The sequence below is a fragment of the Pezoporus occidentalis genome, unplaced genomic scaffold (genome assembly GCF_034315485.1).
Source record: "Pezoporus occidentalis ecotype Australia unplaced genomic scaffold, CSIRO_AGI_Poc_V1 ctg279, whole genome shotgun sequence".
Taxonomy (NCBI): Eukaryota; Metazoa; Chordata; class Aves; order Psittaciformes; family Psittacidae; genus Pezoporus; species Pezoporus occidentalis.
This window is the reverse complement of record NW_026914708.1, coordinates 614,796-636,438: the sequence shown is the minus strand read 5'-3', so window position 1 is coordinate 636,438 and position 21,643 is coordinate 614,796. Positions and strand designations below refer to the sequence as shown.

General features: G+C 55.5%; 1 protein-coding gene across 2 annotated transcripts in view; it reads right to left on the bottom strand.

Moving 5' to 3' along the window:
- Nucleotides 1–21,643, bottom strand: part of DCHS1 (dachsous cadherin-related 1) — a 51,409-nt gene that overhangs the window by 18,318 nt on the left and 11,448 nt on the right. For both annotated transcript variants that reach the window (XM_062625224.1, XM_062625225.1), the window contains exons 3-9: nt 8,514–8,702; nt 8,169–8,400; nt 6,905–7,141; nt 5,449–6,468; nt 5,056–5,243; nt 867–963; nt 527–684 (exon numbers count right to left, since the gene is read on the bottom strand). In XM_062625224.1, the coding sequence (XP_062481208.1) occupies nt 527–684; nt 867–963; nt 5,056–5,243; nt 5,449–6,468; nt 6,905–7,141; nt 8,169–8,400; nt 8,514–8,702 (2,121 nt within the window). The remainder of the gene's footprint in view (nt 1–526; nt 685–866; nt 964–5,055; nt 5,244–5,448; nt 6,469–6,904; nt 7,142–8,168; nt 8,401–8,513; nt 8,703–21,643) is intronic.

The following is a 21,643-nucleotide window of genomic DNA, read 5'->3' as shown; positions in this document are numbered from 1 at the left end:
GATAAGACACGTGCTTACTAGGACAAGGTGTAATGGGTTCAAACTCAAACAGGGGAAGTTTAGGTTATATATAAGGAAGAAGTTCTTTACTGTGAGGGTGGGAGGCACTGGAATGGGTTGCCCAGGGAAGTTGTGAATGCTCCATCCCTGGCAGTGTTCAAGGCCAGGTTGGATGGAGTCTTGGGTGACATGGCTTAGCGTGAGGTGTCCCTGCCCATGGTAGGAAAGTTGGAACTAGATGACTTTAAAGTCCTTTCCAACCCAAACCATTCTATGATTCCATGATTCTACCATCAATGTTGTTGACTGCTTTGCAAATGACATCACGTGCACTGGCAGCCAGACCCATCCCTTCCTGTCCCAGTTTCTCCACAATTTTGGGGCTGGATGAGCAGATGAACAAGGGCAGAGGGTGCCCTGCGATGACAGTTGTGGGGAAGAAGGCTGTGGGTTGCTGCATGGTGTCCTCCAAGGGGTGAGCAAGGGGTAGGTGGTGCAGGGACAGGAGGAGCTGTGTGCTGGCTACCTGAACGCGAATGCTGGCTGACGTGCTGCGGGGCACCGCGCCGCGGTCGCTGGCTGTCACAGTGAAGAGGTACTCAGCCCGGTCTGAGCGGCGCAGGATGGTGGCAGTGCGCAGCTCTCCAGTAGCCACGTGCAGGGTGAAACGCTCTGCCCAGGCTCCTGCAGAAAGAAGGTGAAATGCTGTGGTGAGAGGCACAGAGGAGGGAGAGCAGGGACAGGCTGGGCTGGAGGAGGGAGCATGCTGTGCTCACTCATTGCCCACAGGGGTGTGCCCACCCATTGCCCATAGGGCTGATGGCTGCAAAGCAGAGAGCAGCATCGGTCAGTTCTGCAGCTCATACCTATCAGTGAGTAGATGACGGTCCCATTCTCACCCTCATCGGGATCCTTGGCCTGCAGGGAAGCGACTAGAAGTCCTGATGGCTTTTCTTCCAGCACCTGCAGCACAGCCCAGGGATCAGCAGTGGCACAGGGAACCATTCACAATACTCCCCAAACCCTGACCATGGCACAGACCTGCACCTTCCTACACCAGACCTGCACCTGACCCATGGCACAGATCCCTCTGGCTGTACCTGAGTCTGGACAACACAGTCCACATCAAAGCTGGCAAAAGGAGTTTCTGTCTTGCCATCCCTCCTCCCATTCTGCCCTGTTTAAAAAACAGCTTAGCTGTGTTGGGGCATGCTGCAGCAGTGAGCTGCAGGGTGAAGGAGGACACTTTTGCCCATGTGAGATCCAAAGCCTTTAGAGCTATGTAAATCCAGGGCTCCATGACAGTCTTGATTTCCTCAGCTCCCACCAGCCAGCCCAGGGAGGTTTGTGATCTCTGGAAGTGCAGCTCTTCCTGGGCAGGGACACCTGCACTCCTGGTGCTTCTCCTCTTCAACCTGGTTCTAGTTAGTGCTCCTGCCTGCTGGCTGTGGCACTCAAGACCACCACCTTATGCAGTGCATCACGATACCACAAAGACATCAATTACACATGTGCTCAGTGAAGCCCACATTCTGAGGTGAGCTGCCAAGCTTCCTGACAGACACCAAACGTGACAGCACTGCACGCAAACACCCTTCCTGGATAGCCATGGAAGTGGACACATTCCCATCACTGCCCCTCCCCACCTGTCAGTGCACACCCCATGCCTGCTGGCAGACCTGTCTCTCCTCCAGCACAGACTCCTGGCACCTAACCCACCCCTCACTGGCAGGGCAGGTTCCTCGCCTGGCACAGACCCTGCAGTCCCTTCCACACCAGAAGGACATGAAATTCCCATCCTCTGAGCACATCCCACAGCACAGATCATCCCTGCAGACCCAGCTGTGCTCGGTGTTGCCCGTGCGCTCCCACCTTGACACACTGGTGAAAGAGATAAGTGAAACCCGAGCAGAATCCCAGGAAAGAGGCTGCAAGCTCATGAGAGGAGCAAGCGTTAATGCTATTGCACAAGTTGCACACGGGGAGACCAGAGGAGCTGGACTTGTTTCGCCAGGCCAAGCAGTGATGTGACTGCACTCTGGAAACACTGGGGAGAGGGGAGGGAAATTCCAAGGACGGAGAAGAGCTATTTAAGCAAAAACACAATATTGGCACAAGAACAAATGAGAACAAAATGGTCAGAAATTAGTTTAGGCTGGAAATTAAGAGCTGGTTTCTGACTACCAGATCAAGGAATCTGGAACAGCATTTCACAGCAGTGATGGAGGTGGAAGACCTTCTAAATATAGCTGGACTGGCTATGAAAAGGAGTGTCTGTGTGAACACCTCTAAGTGGAGCCATGCTTAAGAGGTACCTTCCCCCTCTCCTCTGTGTCAGGCTGGGGCAGGTCCTGCCCCCCAGTGCTGTCCCTAATAGTCCTCAACCAGCATACAAGGGGCTCTTGCTTTGTGTGCGTGGTCACCCTAACCCTAACCCTCTTCCACCAGGAATCCAACTCCATCCGAGGAAAGCAGTGACTCAGCAGAGGAGCTCAGTGAGCAGTATCTGCACAGGCTCCACGCACAAAAGCCATTTCAGATGCACAAACAGAGGAATAAACAGCAATAGGAGTGGTCTTGCCTCTGCAAGAACCTCAGCCTTAATGAAATTGCGACCAGGCAGGTTTGTCCAGGTCAATGCACACCCGCCAAGAGGCTGTTGCAAATACCAGCTTGATCCAGAGATCACAAAGCCATCTCAGCCACTGGTGTACCTCTGACTGTGGCTGGCAGTGGGTAAATGGAGATGCAAGAAATAGGGTATGTATGGAACAATCCTCCTGTGAAACCTTCCCAGCTTCCAGCAGCCTGTGGCTAAGTCACTTCCTGAGCCCCAGATCATATTTTTGTTCAACAGTCTTTGATGGATTTGTTTCTTTCCATGAATTCATCTAGTTTTGAACCCATACAACTTTTGGCAATGATTTCACAATCTAATGATGTTCTGCATGAAAAGTACTGCCTTTGTTTAGTTTAAACCTGCTGCCTAGTAATCCCTAGGAAGCTGCCCAGGTCCCGTGAAAAAAGCAACTTGTAATTTCCCCAGTACTTCCTCTGTGCCATTCACTGTTCACCTCTCTTACACTCCTGCAGTTTCTTCCATGCCAAAGAATGTTCAAGTCTTTTGTTTCTGTATGGAAACTATTATCTACTGGAGATGACATTAACATCCTTTTCTGAACCTTTTCTAGCACTGCTTATTGAGCGGAATGGAAGCTGGGCAGAGAGCATGTGCAGGCTTTGAGATGTAGGGCAGTGATGTTTTCTTTCATTCTCTGCTCCTTCTCTAATAAAACTCAGCATTTGATTTGCCTCTTTGACTGCAGATGAGCCCAGAGCTGATATTTTCACAAAGCATTCACAGCAATGCTCCTGTCTTCTCCCTAAACTTAAGCATCCAATACAGAACCCACCACTGTGTAAGTGAAATTCATAGTGCTTTTTGCCATGTCTATCACTTTACAGTTAGTGACTGTGAACTTAATATTTCATTTTCTTTCCTAACTGAACAGCAAACCAAGATCCCTCTACAGCTCTCCACGGGGAGCCCTCACCTTTATGGCCATGAACATCAGCAAGCAACCACCTCTTCTGGAGGATGCATGAACATGCTGCACATCAAGGACACCAGCACCAGTACCAGGCACCCACCAGTGACATACCCCCACTGGGAAAACAGAGCACTTCTGCATTCTCTTTCCTTGTGATTATTTCCTGGGAGGATTCGTTACTACTGCAGTTCCTATGTGAACCCAACTGGTCCTGCTAGGGGTTACCAACGTACTCATGCTGCAGTGGGAGACACCCCTAGAGCTAACGCCTGAAGCGAGGTGCTGACACAGAACTCTCCCTCTGCTCTGCCTATGAACAGTGATATGAATGTATGAACACATCACTGAGCACGTCTGCAAGAATCAGGAAGGGAAAAGGAATGACCAGGGAAGGCCAGATGAGTTGCAGTGTCTCCAGAGTCCTCTGCCGATGGCCACCAGTGATCTGCCACCACAGTCCTGCCTGCTCTGCCCTGCCTTTGGCACATGGCTCAGGCAGGACCCGTGACAGAGGAAGCTGCTGTCACCATGAGGTTTTAAGCCCAGCACAGCGCAAGTGGCCTTGTGCACGCTGCCTCGAGAGCGGCAATGTGCAGAGCATCCTTCCACCTGCAGGCTGTGCCCGCTCTGTGCAGAGGAGATGAGCACAGGGCCTCTGCTGCCCATCCTGCAACTCACAAGTGTTGCACACTCAACAGCAGCCCCACATCTGCTGCAGCAAATCCAGCAGCAGCTGCTCCCTCAGTTCTGTTCCCAGTCACACAGGGAGTTGTTCACAATCTTTCTTTGAGCCCCTGCACTCCTTTCCTGTGCCCATGGGGCTGAGCAAATGCAAGACATTTGGGAGGGCTTCAGCAGCAGAGTCCTCAAATCCCTGTTAATTTTACAGGCTGAGAGCTGCAAGACTAGTTGGGTTTTCCTCAGATGCCTGTGTCCCTACAGGAAGGCAGCAGCCAGCAGACACAGCACCCATGCATCCCTCCATAAACCACCATGTGGCTCTGGAGCTGCTCCCACCTCTGTTCATCACCCACACCATGGTCACAACATGCTCTGGAGCCCTTGCCACATGAGCCACTGCACAGAGGCCACAGCACAGCAGATGCAGCCAGTTCCCACCCACTGCTGCTAAGCAGCATGGTCAGAACAGGTCTGCAGCATGCGCAGGGGACCACTGCCACCACACAGTACTGGGAGGGAAAGCAGGGCTGGGACCCACAGCAGGGTCTCAGAAAACCCCTGTGAGCTTCTGCCCTCTGGTCACTCCTGTTGGTCTCAGAGCCCTCTGCAGTCTTCTCCTGCTCTGTGCACAAGGATGTCTCTATTTTCCAAGCACATCTTACCACATCGCAGCCAGACTCACCAGAGTGCCCTGCCCGCTGCATGGATGCAACTTGTGCCTGCTCATCTCCCGCCCTGAAACTCACCTGGATGTCCCTTCTCCCCTCCTTCTCCACAGAACTGCCTTCCCCAAACCCAGAGGCTGTCACCCTGGTGCCCTTACCTGCACGGGCAGCTCCTGACCACTGGCCACATGAAGGAAAGTGGGAGCGTTGTCATTCTCATCCAGCACAGTGACATAGATGGTTCCTGTGGCACTGCGGGGTGGTGCTCCCCCATCCTGCACGATCACCAGGAGCTGGTAGCTGGACTGCTGCTCCCGGTCCAGGCTATGCTTGGTGCTGAGCTCCCCTGTGAGGGAGAACGAGGGACACAGCTCAGCCCCAAAACTGCTTTAGAGAAAAGCCTGTGCTCAGGAACGTTGCTGGGGAGCTCAGCACCACAGGGGTAGGAAGATGAATATTCTGTTGGGGCACTGGCCTGGTCTACATCACTTTGGACCTGCCCTGGGCCTCCTCCCCACCACTCCAACCTAGGAAGCCAGGAATTTCCTCACCTGTCTGCGTGTGGATCAGGAAGTTGGGATCGTGCTGGAGCAGGCGGTAGGTGAGCCGGCTGTTCTGCCCAGCATCCCGGTCACTCGCCATCACCCTCCCCACACTGCTGCCAGGAGCCTGGTTCTCAGGAATGGTGAAGAAGTAACGCTCCTCGCTCAGCCGAGGGCTGTTGTCGTTCTCGTCAGTGATGCTGATCCGTACAGTGCTGGTGCCTGTTTTTCGGGCTTCCCCCCCGGCACCGCTGCCTCCCGCCGAGGCCAGCACCGTGAGCACGTACAGGTCCCGTGTCTCCCGGTCCAGAGCACTTTTGACATAAAGCCAGCCGCTCTCGGGCATGATGCCAAAGCTGGCAGCATCCCCATCCGCACGCAGGTGGTAGGTGAGAATCACGGATTCTGCATCGCGCGCCAGGGCCCGGACCTGCAGGAACCGCGTGGACACAGGGACACCTTCCTGCACCTCCACACGGTAGGTGAGTGTGTCAAAGATGGGCCCATTATCGTGCTCAGCTTGCACATGCACCAGCAGCGTGAACGTGGAGCTGAGCTGGGGCACGCCACTGTCCCGGGCCACAAAGGCCAGCCTGTATGTTGTGCTGGCTTCATACTGCAGGGCCCCCATGAGTCGCACTGCTCCTGACAAGCGTTCCACGCTGAAGGTGCCATCACCTCCTGACAGCAGCTCAAAATTCACCTGACCGTTGGCACCACTGTCACGGTCCTCAGCCTGCAGAGTATACACTGTAGTCCCAGGTTCTGTGGCCTCTGGCAGCAGAATGGAGTCAGAGGGGGCTGGGAACACTGGCACGTTGTCATTCACATCCGACACAGAGATTTTGACGCGTGTGTTGCTATAGGCAGGAGGTGAACCACTCCGGGCCTGGACATCCAGAATGAGGACTGCCTGGGACTCATGGTCAAGAGGCAGGCTGGTGCAGAGCTGCCCAGAGGCAGAGTCGATGGAAAAGTAGCCATGAGGATCCCCCGAGGAGATGGAATAAAAGATGTCATCAACATGGCCTGTGGACAAGCATGACCAAGGCCAGGTTGGACAGGGCTTGGAGCAACCTGGTCTAGTGGAAGGTGTCCCAGCTCATGGCAGGGGGTTGGAACTGGGTGACCCTACCAATCAGCAATAGTGATTTGAGTGCCCATCTTGCCTCCTCACTCCCTACAAACAGCAGCAGGGCTGGGCAGTGCTGTCTGCAGCAGACTCTGGTCGGGAGGTGCACAATAACACCATGTGCATGTATGCACAGATACATGTGCACACGTGTGTGTAAGCACAGGTGGGAGAGTATGCACTGAGCTGAGTGACAATTGCCTGGGTGCACATAGGGGTGTGCATGCCTCTGTGTGTGCATGGAACTCCTACTGTGAGGAAGTATGGTGCTGGACCTGCAAGATGATGCAGGGACAGGGAAGGTGACTGTGCATGAGAGGGACAAGCCCATACCTGGAGGGTTCTGGGCCCGGACAGCCCCCACACTGGCACCCTGCAGCATGTCCTCGGGCACTGTGAAGAAGTACTGAGCTTGCTCAAAGACAGGGGGTGAGACTGTCCCCTCCACGATGCTGATGTTCACCCGGGCGTTCGGCTGTGCCTGCAGGCCCCCACCATCTTGTGCAGAGATCACCAGCTGCACCAGGGTGTTGGCTTTACCACTCAGGGACCATGAGAGGGAGATGACACCTAGGGAAGAAAGCAGTTCAGAGGACACTGTGCCTGCACCCCTGCCTGTTGCCTGGCACAAAGGGAACAGGCCAAACCATGAGCTTGAAAAGAAAGACCTAAGGGGCTGCAAACAATGTGCATCACAGGGCAGAGCTCAATGCAGAAGAACTGGAGTAAAGAAGAGGAACTCTCCTGGGAAAAACTCCCCAAATCCTCAATCTGAAGCCTAGCCCTGAGCTAAGCAGTGATGAGGGCTGGCGGAATTGAGCCAGAGGGCAGGTCCTGCGAGAGGGAAAGGAAGGAATAGGGCTTCCAGCGTGGGGCACAAGGTGAGGGTTATGACACAGCAGGTGGGATCTAGGCTGTGGAGAGGTCTTGGAGGTGATGTAGAACTGGAGAAACATCCTCAACAGGCCCTACAAAAGATGTGGCTCTGCATTAGGATGGCTGTTAGGTCAGTCTCATCCCAGTCACATTCTGGGAACTTGGGGACAGTGTGGAGAGACCCCGATGCCTGTGCTGAGCACAGGACACCTTGCTGTCCTGCTGATAGCCCCTGGCACCACATGCCCATGCACTCACCTCTCCTGCAGAAAGTGCTCTGGCTTTGATGGCCAAAGCAAGGCAGAGCAGATGCAGCCAGAAGGTGGGACTGAGTGGGACAAAATTATAGGGAAGAAGAATAAATGGAGCAGGGGACAGGAAGGAACTGAGCAGGGAGAAGAAAATAAGCAGGATACAGCCTGATGGGGCAAAGTGAGCAGCATGCAGGAGGAAAGGTGCAGTGAGTCAGGGACCGGAAATGATAGAGAAGGAAGACGTGACAAATGAGGAATGAAGCAGGAACAAGAGGTCAGAGACTGAGCCTGGGAAGGGGCTGCCAGAAGCCCAAGAAGCAGAGGCAGCTGCTGTGTGGCAGGGAAAGGAACAGCCATGCCCTGGTGGCAGCCTGTACTGCCAAGATGGGCAAGCAGTGACCCTGGGGCTGGCTTTCACCCCTGTTCCGACTGCTGCCTGCTCTGCCTGCCCCAGAGCTTGCCCTCACCCGTGTCCTTGTTGAGGGAGAAGAGAGGGGGTGAGTTTCCCAGGACAATGCGGTAGGTCACTCTCCCGTTCAGCCCCTCATCCTTATCGTGGGCAGTAACACGCAGCACTGCTGTGCCTGGCATGCTCTGTGTGCTGATGCTCGCAGCATACTCCAGAGGGTAAAACACCGGCCGGTTGTCATTTATGTCCTCCAGGAAAATCTTCACATACACCATGGAGTTCAGGCCACCCTGCAGAAGGATCAGATCAGAGCTGGTGCAAAGAGCAGAGGCAAGGACGACAGCACCCCCTGCACAGTGCTGAGTTAGCAGCATTGCATCCCCATGGCCTCTCCAGCACTCACCCCATCAACTGCAGTGATGGTGAAGTCGTAGGCAGACGTGCCCTCATCACGATCCAGCGGCTGCACAGTGCACAGCTGCCCCGTGTGCTTGTCAATGCTGAACTGCGTGGGGACAATGCTGCCAATGCCAGAACCAATGGAGTAGGTCAGGGAGCCAAATGTGCCGCTGTCTGCATCTGTGGCTGTCACCTGGAGGAGAAACGGCACTACATGAGCAGAGCTGGAAACAGAGACCATCAGCCAGACCCAGCCCATCACCACTCCACAACCAATGCTGCCCTCTGCTCCATGGTCCGCAACCAGTGCCCATCCCCAAAGCTGGCCATAGTAAAGCAGACTGGCAGTTACCTCCTCAGCCCTGTGATTCTTCTCCCACACAAGCCACACATCCTCTGCAGCCCTCCCGGAAGAGCACAGGTCCTCACAGGGCTCACTGGCTGCAGGCAGTGCCCCAGGCAGTGCTACAGGCAGCCACAGGGCACCAAGGAGCAGCCTGTGCTGTCCTGCGCCCCTAAGGGAACACAGAGGTAGGGGACCTGCATCATGCCTCTGTCCACAGTGCTGCCCTGGGTCACTGCACTACCAGAGTGCCTTGTCTCAGGTGATACCTTCCTTCTTGCACCGCTGGGAACACATCCATGACCCAGGTGAACAGACGTGCCTTAGCAAAGGAAAAGGCCATATGGAGGGGGTGCAGAAAGGCCAAGTCTCACACAGATGCCAAGGATCGAGCAGCCAAGCATCCCACTGCACCCAGCTTGATCAGCCAGGCAGGGACAGCCCTGGCTCTCTGCTCCAATCTTTTCTGCAAGTCATAGAATAAAACCATAGAATTACAGAATCAACTGGGTCGGAAAAGAGCTCTAAGATCATCAAGTCCAGCTGCTGCACAGCACTGCCAACGCCACCAACCCATGTCTAAACCTCCCATGGTGCAGCTTGAGGCCGTTTCCTGTTGTAGCATCCCTTGTTCCTCGGGAGCAGAGACCAACCCCCGCCCCACTCCAACCTCCTTTCAGGTAACTGTAGAGAGCAATAAGATGCTGAAGACAAAACCGGGAAGAAAACCGTTCCCCTTTCACCACGGCCCTGGCCCTGCCTTGCTCCCAGAGGTCTGTGCCCAGCAGCCCTGGGCTCTGAGGACGGTGACCGAGGGCAGCATTGCCCTGCGAAACCCATGGCCCCCAGAGCACCTGGAGCTGCTGCAGCGGCCGGGCCAGCAGAACACAGCTCCGGAGGGCGGCCCCACAGCCCGCGCAGGGGCTGGAGCTCTGCACGAGAACAAAGCTGGGGGCCAGAGCCAGGAGGGAGGCGGCTGGGCCAGGCACGGGTGAAGCGGAGTTCAGGCCTCGTCAGCCGCAGCTCCTCCCAGCAGCAGCGCTGGGGCCTCGGCTCCCGTGAGCGAGCGCGCAGGAACGCGGCACCCGCGCCAAGGAGAGGGCCTGGCCGGGGGCTGCAGCAGCGGTCCTGGGTCAGGGCTGCACCTGAACCACCTGCACCAGCACCAGAGACACTGAGAGACGGCACAGAGCATGGCGGGGCTGCACCTGAACCACCTGCACCAGAGACACTGAGAGATGGCACAGAGCATGGCGGGGCTGCACCTGAACCACCTGCACCAGAGACACTGAGAGACGGCACAGAGCATGGCGGGGCTGCACCTGAACCACCTGCACCAGAGACACTGAGAGATGGCACAGAGCATGGCGGGGCTGCACCTGAACCACCTGCACCAGAGACACTGAGGGACGGCACAGAGCATGGCGGGGCTGCACCTGAACCACCTGCACCAGAGACACTGAGAGACGGCACAGAGCATGGCGGGGCTGCACCTGAACCACCTGCACCAGAGACACTGAGGGACGACACAGAGCATAGTGGGGCTGCACCTGAACCACCTGCACCAGAGACACTGAGAGACGGCACAGAGCATGGCGGGGCTGCACCTGAACCACCTGCACCAGAGACACTGAGGGACGGCACAGAGCATGGCGGGGCTGCACCTGAACCACCTGCACCAGAGACACTGAGAGACGGCACAGAGCATGGCGGGGCTGCACCTGAACCACCTGCACCAGAGACACTGAGAGACGGCACAGAGCATGGCGGGGCTGCACCTGAACCACCTGCACCAGAGACACTGAGAGACGGCACAGAGCATGGCGGGGCTGCACCTGAACCACCTGCACCAGACACTGAGGGACAGCACAGAGCATGGCGGGGCTGCACCTGAACCACCTGCACCAGACACTGAGGGACGGCACAGAGCATGGCGGGGCTGCACCTGAACCACCTGCACCAGACACTGAGGGACGGCACAGAGCATGGCGGGGCTGCACCTGAACCACCTGCACCAGAGACACTGAGAGACGGCACAGAGCATGGCGGGGCTGCACCTGAACCACCTGCACCAGACACTGAGGGACAGCACAGAGCATGGCGGGGCTGCACCTGAACCACCTGCACCAGACACTGAGGGACAGCACAGAGCATGGCGGGGCTGCACCTGAACCACCTGCACCAGACACTGAGGGACAGCACAGAGCATGGCGGGGCTGCACCTGAACCACCTGCACCAGAGACACTGAGGGACAGCACAGAGCATGGCAGGGCCAGGGAAGGAAAAACAAGCCAGGCAGAGGTGGGACCTTCCCCCAGCCCCTCTGCTCTGCACCCCAGGGAGGACAGGCAGCACCTGCAACAGCCCCTGGCCAGTTACCCCTCACCATTTCCCCTGCCCAGTGACCCACATCCTCAATGGAGCAGAGGCAGTACCTCCAACATACCCTTAGCAGCCCTCCTGCCCTGCAGTCCAAGGGAACACCTGAGGGAGGAAGCTGAAAGCACAAGGACAACAAACACCACACTCCCTGTATGGGGCATTTGCCCCCCAGCTCCACAGCAGCTGCCAGAGGAAGCACCATGAAACAGGCTCCCCCCTCCCTGCTGCACTGCGGAGCACTGGGAGCCGCAGGTGCCCTGACAGCAGCCCGGCCAGGAAGCAGTCTGGGAAAGTGGAGCCACCTGAGTTCCTGTCCTCCATCCCCCTGCCCCAGCCCCCTTTGCTGTGGGAGCACAAATCTGACCCCACGGATGCTGCTGGGACCTGTACTTAGGTTACCTGTGTTCTGGCTCCATGCTGGATATCCTTCCTGGGGTAACAGCTCTGAGTGAGATGCCATGCTTGGTGTTTACCTGGTAGTGTTCTCTGCCACTGCAAGTGGAAATCACCTGAAACTGTCAGCTGCTACAGCGACTGGAATAGGCACTATGTGGTTATTGAGCAACCTCCTTGTGCTTACCACACTGAAAGTGCTCTAAAATGCATGGTGGTTGCTTTAACACGCGGCACAGCAACGAGCTCCAGAGCAGAGTAAGGTAGTTTCCTCAGCCGCCTTGGACCATGGGCTCTGGTGCTTCCAGAACAGCCTCACTTTCCCACCTTAACGACCCTCTGACAGTTGCTGTCCTAAGAAGAACACCCACAGGGGAAGCTATCTGGGCATCCAGCTTTCTGCCACAGCAGCTGGGTCAGATGTGGTTAACGGCAGAGCCGAGCTCTCACTATTGCACAATGCAGCACCATCTCCCTGGCTGCTCCTGATACCCAGAGCCATGTCCCTGAGGACTGCCTCATGGAGCCGGCAGTCTGGCATCAGAGCCAAACCTGCTGTAGAGCCAGGGCAAGGCATCCTCAGAGAAGTTCTCTGTTCACATGTGTCCCGTACTCCATCCTGCTGTGGGACTGTGTGGACCCACAATCCAATGCAGTCCTGCCTGTACAAGCCCATGCAGGGTCCAAAGAGAGGTCATGTCATTGCTACACCAGCACCAGTGCAGCCAGCCCTGCAGGCTTGTGCCTGGTCTTGGTCTAAGTTGGAGGAGTGGTGCTAAATCAGAAAAAAAACAGGAAGAGCAAAGATGAGAAGGAGCAGCACGGTGTGGGGCAGCGTGCTTGGGGCCCTGCCGCTGCGTGGAGTGGAAGTGGAACACAGCAGAGCCTGATGTGAGCCCCAAAGGCAGTGAAGATCCTGCTGAAGTCGGGGTGATGTCTCCTGAGGACTTCTCTGAGAGGCAGCACAGGGTCTGCTCAGACACCAGGTATGGGCAGGCTGGATCCATGGGCCAAGGCCAACTGTATGAGGTTCAACAAGGCAAAGGGCCAGGTCCTGCGCTTGGGCCACAACAACCCCATGGAATGCTCCAGGCTTGGAGAAGAGTGGCTGGAAACTGTTCATGGGAAAGGACCTGGGGATACTGATTGACAGAGCTGAACATGAGCAGCTTGTGCCTAGGCAGCCAGGAAGCCCCCAGCATCCTGGCCTGTATCAGCACCAGTGCGGCAGCAGGGCCAGGGCAGGGATTGTGCCCCTGCACTGGGCACTGGTGAGGAAGCACCTCAAATCCTGAGTTCAGCTCTGGGCCCCTCACTACAGGAGAGACATTGAGGTGCTGGAGTGGGGCCAGAGAAGGGCAGCGGAGCTGGTGCAGGGCCTGGAGCCCAAGTGTGATGGGGAAGGGCTGAGGGAGCTGGGGGGGGTTGAGTCTGGAGAAGAGAAGGCTCAGGGGGGACCTGATCGCTCCCTACAAGTGCCTGACAGGAGGATGGAGCCAGGAGGGGCTGGGCTCTGCTCCCAAGGAACAAGGGACAAGATGGGACAAGAGGAAACGGCCTCAAGCTGCACCAGGGCAGGTTTAGATGGAGCTGAGGAACAATTCCTGCCCCAGAGGGTGCTCAGGCATTGGAACAGGCTCCCCAGGGCAGGGCTGCAGGCACCGGTCCTGCAAGGGTTCACACCCCGTGGAGAGGAGGCCTCAGTGCCATGGGGCAGTGGTGACCTTGGCAGTGCTGGGGATGCTTGGACTGAATGAGCTTGCAGGTCTTTCCCAACCTAGTGGAGTCTGGGATTCTGGGATGCTGTGGCTAACATCCCAGCCTGGCTGGCTGCGTTGCTGAGCCCTCTGATGCAGCCTGCAGAGCACATGCAGTCTGGGACACGAGGCACACCTTGAGCTGTGAGGAAAATGAACTCCAAAAGTGCTCAGGGAGGCCTGCATTGAGTTTTCCACTCTTGGAAAGTTTTAAACCAAGTCTGGATATTTTTCTAGGAACTTTGCTGGAAGCCAGTGCAGGGCAGCCCCAGGCTCTGTATTTAGCACCCACCCCAAATCATGGATCCACATCTGCTTTTACTGTAGCTTACTTATGAGGCTCCTGACAGTTTGCTGAGACATAAGAGGGAGACGTCTAAATGCCAAGCTGTCCATGGCAGGGCCCAGGAAAACCTCCATTCAGGATTGTGCAAGGCCTGTTTCTTCAGTATGTGAAAGCAGGAGTCAAAGCTCTGAGCCTGAATGGAGCCCTTAGAGCATCCTCACCACTGACTCCTCTGAGCATCCTGCAGGCTAAGACTGGCTGTTCGCATGAGGAGTTGTGAGAGAAGTAAGGAGAGAAGGAGCAGGCTGCAACTGGGAACATGGCACCTGCATGAGTTTGCAGGGTCAGCATGCAGATATGGGATGCAGGCAGAGCTGTGGGGTCACCTCATCTACACAGCACACCTCAAAGCTCACAGCACCATCACGTTTGCACCAGGCACAATATGCATGTGGCGTTTCTGCCCAAGACTATGGGATGTGCAGCTGCAGGCCCATGTGTCTGGAGCAGGAGTGTTCACAAAGCACAGGTTCAGGGAGACTCCCTGCACTGGATGAAAACATCTTATGTCATGTTGTTGGACGGTGCTGATGCCTGAGCCCACCACTCTCTTCCAATGATGGGACTCCAGAGGGTGCTCCATGAGGCAGGGAGTATGGTGACCCTGATATCTAGAGTCCAAATGTTCCTATTCATAGACCCAGTCAGACGAGGAGTGAGAAGGAAGACATGGTGAATTGTTTCTATGGGTCACAGAGCAAGCCCAGAGGAGGGCACGGAGCTGCTGCGAGGTCTGGAGCAGCTCTGCTCTGGAGCCAGGCTGAGAGAGCTGGGCTGGGGCAGCCTGGAGAAGAGAAGGCTTCTGAAGGGGAGACCTGAGAGCAGCTCCAGTGCCTAAAGGGGCTGCAGGAAAGCTGGAGAGGGGCCTGGGACAAGGGCCTGTAGGGCCAGGCCAAGGTGAATGGCTTTAACCTGCCCGAGGGGAGACTGAGCTGAGCTCTTAGGCAGAAGCTCTTCCCTGTGAGGGTGCTGAGGCGCTGGCACAGGGTGCCCAGAGAAGCTGTGGCTGCCCCATCCCTGGCAGTGTTCAACTGTGTTCACCTCTGCCATGTACCATGGCACACCTCACCCCTACCTGCCTTTCGTGTCCTACACAGCTTCCTCACGCCCCACAACTGGGCACTAGGACTGGTGCCTTTCTCTTATCACCCCTAGTGAAAGGTCCATCCCCCCCTGCATTGCCAGGCTCCTCCACCACTCCCTATACAGGATACCCCTGGCCATAGAGTGGTGCCCCACAGTTCTGCTGTGCCTGTGCAGAGCCAGGTCCTGACCATGGGCTGGAGAGCACGGCCTGGGCTTGAGGCACTCGGGCACTCCTCACACCTGCCTTCCCCTTGCAGGGGAGGGAGTGAGGCAGCGCAGCTTGGCCTCAGCCTGCAAGCAGTGCCCTGGGCTGGGGCCAGCTGGAGATGGGGATTCTCCAACAGCGCAGGGTCAACTAAAATGTGGAATTCCTGGCTTCAGGGCACAGTGACAGCGAATTGTACAGACTCAGAAAGCAACCGCCTGTGTTCACAGAGAAAAATTGCTAAAGGCTTTAAACTGAACAGCAGCAATGCTGGGCCAGGAAATCCCTCAGTTCAAGCTGCCAAGGAGGCAGCAGAACCTCAGAGAAGCCTCTGGATCCTAGACCCTGGGTCTTACAAACAATTTCAACTTCCCAGGTCAGGCAGGGTGACACACAGCTGTATCTGCTGCTCATGAGCAAGGCTGAGGATGCAGTAACCATGTGGCTGTTGTGACCATGAAGTAGTAGTGCTCAGGATCCTGGACCTCAAGCAAGACTTCAGCTTCTACAGGGAACAGGTAGGTGGGAGGGATCCCGTGGGAGGCAGCTCTGAAGGCCAATGGAGCTCAGGAAACAAGGCTTCAGGACAGCACACTCCAGCAGAGGAACAGCCTATCCCAGTACTCAGGAAAATAAGAGACATAACAGCAGATGGCCTTGGCTAAGCAGGGACCTTAGGGCTGAGCTGTAATGCAAAAAGGCAGCATACAGGAGGTGGGCACAGAGGGACATTGCAAAGCAGGGATTTATGAACATTGCCCAGGCATGCAGGGATGCTATTGGGAACATCAAAATTCAAGTGGGGTTGAGTCTTGCAAGGAAAATTGAGGGTGCTAAGAAGAGCCTCTATCACTGCTTTGGTGGTAAAAGGCTGAAGTGCCCATTTCAGAATGCAGTGGGTGATTTAGTGACAAAAGACACAGATAAGACTGAGACATGTGATGCCCCCTCTACCTCAGTCTTCAACAAGAAGGTCTGCCAGGCCTCCCTGCTTTTTGAAAGGGAACTGCCAGACAGGGATGAAGATTGAGTCAGGACTTCTTGACTAAATTTCATCCCTATGAATCCATGGGACCCAACAGGCTGCATCAACTGATGCTGACAGAAATGGACTCAAAGGGCTGCTCTTTCGAATATGGTGGAGGTCACAGGAGATCCCCGACAACTGGAATAAAGCAAATACTGCACCCCACCTTCAGAAAAGGCCAGCAGGATGATCTGCACTCTTGTCAGCCACACATCGGTCCCTGTGAGAATCATAGCTCTAGTCTTCTTGGAGCCCGTTTTTGGCCACATGGAGGAGCCTGGGAGGGGAACAGCCAGCACATATTGACCATCCTTCTTGCCTTCTGTGATGCAGTGATGGGGTCTGTGGTTGAAGGGATGACGGCTGGGGGTGACAGCTGCCCTGACTTTTAGAAGGGTTTTGACACCTTCTCCAACAATCCTCCTATCCAAAGGTGGGTAAAGCCCAGGTTGCAGGGTTGGGCTCACAAAGCGGAGGTTCATGAGCTGTGCTCTGCCTGGCAGTGGTTGACAAGTGCAGCAGCACAGGGACCAGCCCGAGGACTCTCCTGCTTCACACCTTCAGCAATAAGCCAGTGCAGGAACAGAGTGCCCATTCGTGGAGGGTAGAGATGGAGCCAGCCTGGAGGCGAAGTGGCTGACACGCTCAAGGGCAGGGCTGCAAAGCCAGGGCTGGGCAGGCGGCAGGAACAGCCTGACAGGACCAGCCTGACAGGACCTGCAAAGAACTCAGTGAGGACAATGCTGAGCTCTGCTCTGGGAAGCAGAACACCCCTGCACTAGGGGAGGATGTCCTCATCCTGTTCCCTTACCCTCTCCTGCAGCACTGCCTTGGCTTCACTGCTCCCCTGCACTAAGCCCAGCATGATCCCTAGCACTTCCTGAACTTCTGCCTTGGGTGTTTTCACAGTCCCAGCATGTGCAGGGTCCCTCTTTCATACAACTCTTTGCACTCCTGGATCCTAGCAAGCATTCTTGTGCTGGCACAGGCTGAGTTCCCAGGTGATACACAGCCAAAGGGAGAAAACATTCAGGAAGGGAGAAAGAAGCATGAGCCAATCCCTTTCCCAAGGGCCATGAGACACCCACTGTATTTGGATCCACAAGTTTATATTAAGGCAAAAGGCAGCAGTGGCCAGCAGGATCCTGTGCCCTTCATGTTAATGTTTCAGTCCTGGTTCATACTTGAGTCCTAAACAGATAGGTCAGCAATTTGAAGGTTACTGGGAAATAGGCTGTATATTTGATTCTTGTTGTTTCCTCCTTAAGTCAGACAAGGAAAATAAGAGAATACAAGAAAGAGCAAGTGACACACTGTGCAGCAGCACAAACCAAGAGCTTGGCTGCAAAGGAAATCCTGATGGAGGGCAATAAATATTTTGCTTACTAAATAAGTGAAGCAAGAGCAGGCAGAGGCAGGGGGAAGCCAGGGAGGATATGCCACTTCAGTGTGAGGAACAGCCTGAACCAGAAGTGGTTCAGATCCTGGTGCTGCTGAGGGAAGCAGACAACCTGGAGATCCAGTTGGAGGGCAGGGGTTGGAGGCTGATTCCAGGGTCAGAAACCAGCAGCATCCTTGGGGAAAAAGCTGTATTTCACTGAGACATTGCCAACAATGTTTAGTACAGGCAGTTGTTCACCAGTGCTGCAGCAGGCCCCAGAGCAGGACAGGGACAGGGGACAAAGGCACTCAAATGCTGGCTGCTGCTGGGTGGGCAGCGAGCCCTTACAGACAATCCCAGAGGGATGTTTTGCACGTCGGGAGCCTCTCTACAGCTACAGAACTTGTCTGCAACCACTAGAAAAAGACTGAGGATGTTCTCAAGTCTATATCCATGACAAACAGTGAATATTGAGAGATAGGATTAGCCAGATACGGTAAACTTAGACTTAGGAGTATCAAGACAGTCGTGTGAATGCTTGTATGTACACGGCAGGAGCATGATAACTGAAAAACACACCAAAGTGCAAAATGTTAAATTCAAATAGCTACAGTTTGGCACAATCACCATCTATGCTCCAAGGAGGAGGATTGGGAAAGGCCTACGGATGAGAGGCAGAGGGAAAAGGGACAGGACAGTAAATGCAAAAGGAACTGCATAGCGTAGAGGTAGCATAAAGCTGGGAAACGCTATGGTTGGTTTTGCATTAAAAATCATAGAATCATAAAACAATTTGGGTTGAACCTTTAGAGCTCATCTAGTCCATAGCCTCTGCAATGAATGGGGACATCTTCAACCAGATCAGGTGGCTGATGTCAGGTCAGGAAAAGAAAATGGGTTAAAGTAAGACAAAATCTATTCTTCCTTCCTACACTGGGTGCAGATGAAATGGCATGTGCCCCTTGGGAGCCAAGAGCATGTCAAGGAACCCAAAGGATGAACTTGATGCTGTGTTTTGAAGATTTGTCTTCGATAGGTATAGAAGAGGCTGCTACCACGGGCTGGGGGGGAGGGCTCAGGGAATACACCTGGGACATTTTCTGCTGAAATCACTAACTGATCACTGAAATGACATGAAAACACGTCTGTCTGCATTCAGTTCCCAGCTGGGTTTGGATCTAGCAGGGGATGTCGAAATCAAGAAGGGCTTCTCTATATCCTAGGTAACAAAAGGAAGGCTAGGGAAGTGGTAGGCCCACAGCCAAAGGAGATGGGGGACACAGGACACGTAAAAGATTGGGGTACTTAATGCCTTCCTTCCCTCAGACTTTACCAGTAAGTCTGGGCTCCAGGAGTCCCAGAGGCTGAGGCAAGGAAGATGCTTCCTTGGTTGAAGAGGATCAGGTCAGTGAATTCTCAGGCAAACTGGACATACGTAAGTCCACGGACCCTGATGAGATGCACCCATGAGTGCAAAGGGAGCTGGCAGATATCAGTGCAAGGCCACTCACAAGAATCTTCACTCAAACATAATGCTTGGGAGAAGTGCCTGAAGACTGCAGGAAAGTAAATGTCACTCCTGTCTTCAAGAAGGGTAAGCAGGAGGACCCAGGTAATGACAGACCAGTCAGCCTCACCTTGGTCAGGGAACATGAGGGAAAAGCTAACCCTGGAAACCGTTTACATGCACATGAAGGACAAGAAAATTGTTGGGAGTAGACTACATGGCTTCACCCAAGGCTGAACTTGATAAATGACTGGCCTGGAAGATGAAGGAAAAGCAGTGGCTATTGTCTACCTGGACTTCAGTAAGGCCTTTGATACTGACTCCCATCAGCTACTCACAGATAATGAAGGAGCTGGATGAGCAGGCAATGGGGTGGATTGAAAACTGGCTGGATGGCCTGGCCCAGAGAATGGTGATCAGCAGCACAGTATCTGCTTGGAGGCCAGCAGCTAGAGGTGTAGCCCAGGACTCAACACTGTGTCCAGTCCTGTTTAACATCCCATCGGTGATCTGTATGATGGGCCAGAGTGCCCCCTCAGCACATCTGCTGATGACACCAAACTGCAAGGAGGGACTGACAGGCTGCAGGGTTGTGCTGCCATCCTGAGCAACAGTGAATTGGGCTAACAGGAACCTCGTGAAGTTCAGCAAGGGGAACTGCAAAGTCCTGCACCTGGGGAGGAACAAACTCAGGCAAGAGTCCATGCTGGGGGCCACCAAGTGAGAAAGCAGCTTGGCAAGAAAGGGCCTGGGCGTTCTGGTGGACACCAAGTCAAAGATGAGCCAGGAGTGCGGCCTTGCTACAAAGAAGGTGAATGGACTCCTGGGGGACTGCTGCCAGGAGGCTGAAGGAGGTGAACCTTCCTTCTGCTCAGCACTGGGGAGGCCACAGATGGAGTGCTGGGTCCAGTGTTGGGCTCCCCAGTATAGGAGAGAGATGGACATACTGAAGAGAGTCCTGTGAAAGGTCACCAAGGTGATGAAGGGACTGGAGCATTTCTGCTGTGAGGAGAGCCTGAGAGATCTGGGACTGTTCAGACTGGAGAAGAGAATTCTAGGGGAGGAATATCATCCATACATGAAAGAAGACAGCAAGAGGACAGAGCCAGGCTATTCCCAGTGCAACAGGCACAAACTGGAACCCAGGAATTTCCCTCTGAACATCACAAAGTCCTTTTTCACTGTGCAAGTGACCAAGCTCTGGCACAGGTTGCCCAGAGAGGTGGTGGAATCTCCATCCTTGGAGGTACTGAAAAGCTGCCTGGACATGGTTCTGCGCAACCATCTCTGGATGGCCCTGCTTGAACAGGAGGGGTTGTACTAGATTACCTCAAAAGGCCCCTTCCGAACTCAACCATTCTGTGATCTCCAGCCAAAGGCCCTCCTGAACCTCCCGGTTCCCCATTTAGCTACAGTTCTTCTGAGAGAGCTGATCTGCACCACAGCCCAGACAGCAAAGTGCAGCAGCATCTGCCTGCCCCTTCTTCCCTGCAGGTTTGGTGAGAAGACTTCACTCGTGTACCCTGTACCTACTAGTAGCATCTGGGCAGAAGAGCACCTCATGGGAGTGCTGTCGCCAAAGCAGAGCAGAAGTGGATGACAAAGAGCAGCAAAGATGGCTCAGGGCTAGGCAGAAAGGAACCAGAGCACCAGTCTTGGGGAGCTATGGCTGCTGTGAGAGAAGGAGCCAAGTGTGCCTCTTCCCACTGCATGGAGAGCTGGGAGGACAGAGGTGGGCATTGAGGCTTTGTTATTTCACACCCTCTTCCAAGTCCCCTGGCAACACCGGAGGAACAAGTGGGGCCAAGGCACCACAAAGCTCTTTCCTTCCCCAGGGATGGGGATGGATGGAGAAACACAGCCCCACTCCGGGGTCCTCAGCTGTAGAAGTCAAGGCTTCTTATTCTCAAAGACCCATGAGGAGAACAGCGCCAGAGCTCTCTGAGCCCTAGTCAGCCTTTGTGCTTCCAGCCTCACTGCTGACCCACGTGCCCCCCACACAGCCCATGGTGCGGGAAGGGATGGAGGGCTTCTCAGCAGCTTGGGCCTCCACGTTCCGGCTACCCTCCCCACCTCCAGCGCGCGCAGTCAGCAGCAGGGAGCGCATCTGGAGCCCTGCCCTGGCTGGATCTCTGCTACGCACATGTTACGCTGTGGCTTTGGCAAACATCTGGCTCTGGGCTCCCGCCCCTCCGAGTGACGGCTCTCGGTGGGAGAGGAGGGGAGGCTGGCGCCAGTGTGGTCAGCGCTCCCACGCACGGCTCCCGCCCCTGCGCGTGTGCCAGGCTCCTGCCCGCCCAGCCCTGGCACCGCCGCTGACCCGAGAAACGCAGCCGGGAGCGGCCGCGGCTATTTCGGGAGCCGGCCCTGGCTCCCGGGCTGCCCCCGGCCTCCAGCACGCCCTGGCCTCGGGGGAGCGAGCGGGGTCAGGGCTCGGCCCCGGCCACGTCCTTGCACGCGCGGCCGAGGCGAGGGTCGGACCCTCCGCGTCCGCGAGGAGCCCTCGGCACTGCCGGCTCCGCGCAGCGCAGCGGCTGCAGGGCGGGGTAAGGGCAGCCCCACGGCCGCGAACCGGCAGGGGCAGGGCTGCCACAGCCACACAGAGCAAGGGATGGAGAACGGGGGCAGCCTCTGGCCTCCAGCACTGCTTGGGGATGGGGAGAAGCCCTCGGTTTTCCAGAGGAGGGCCAGCAGTTTAATCACAGC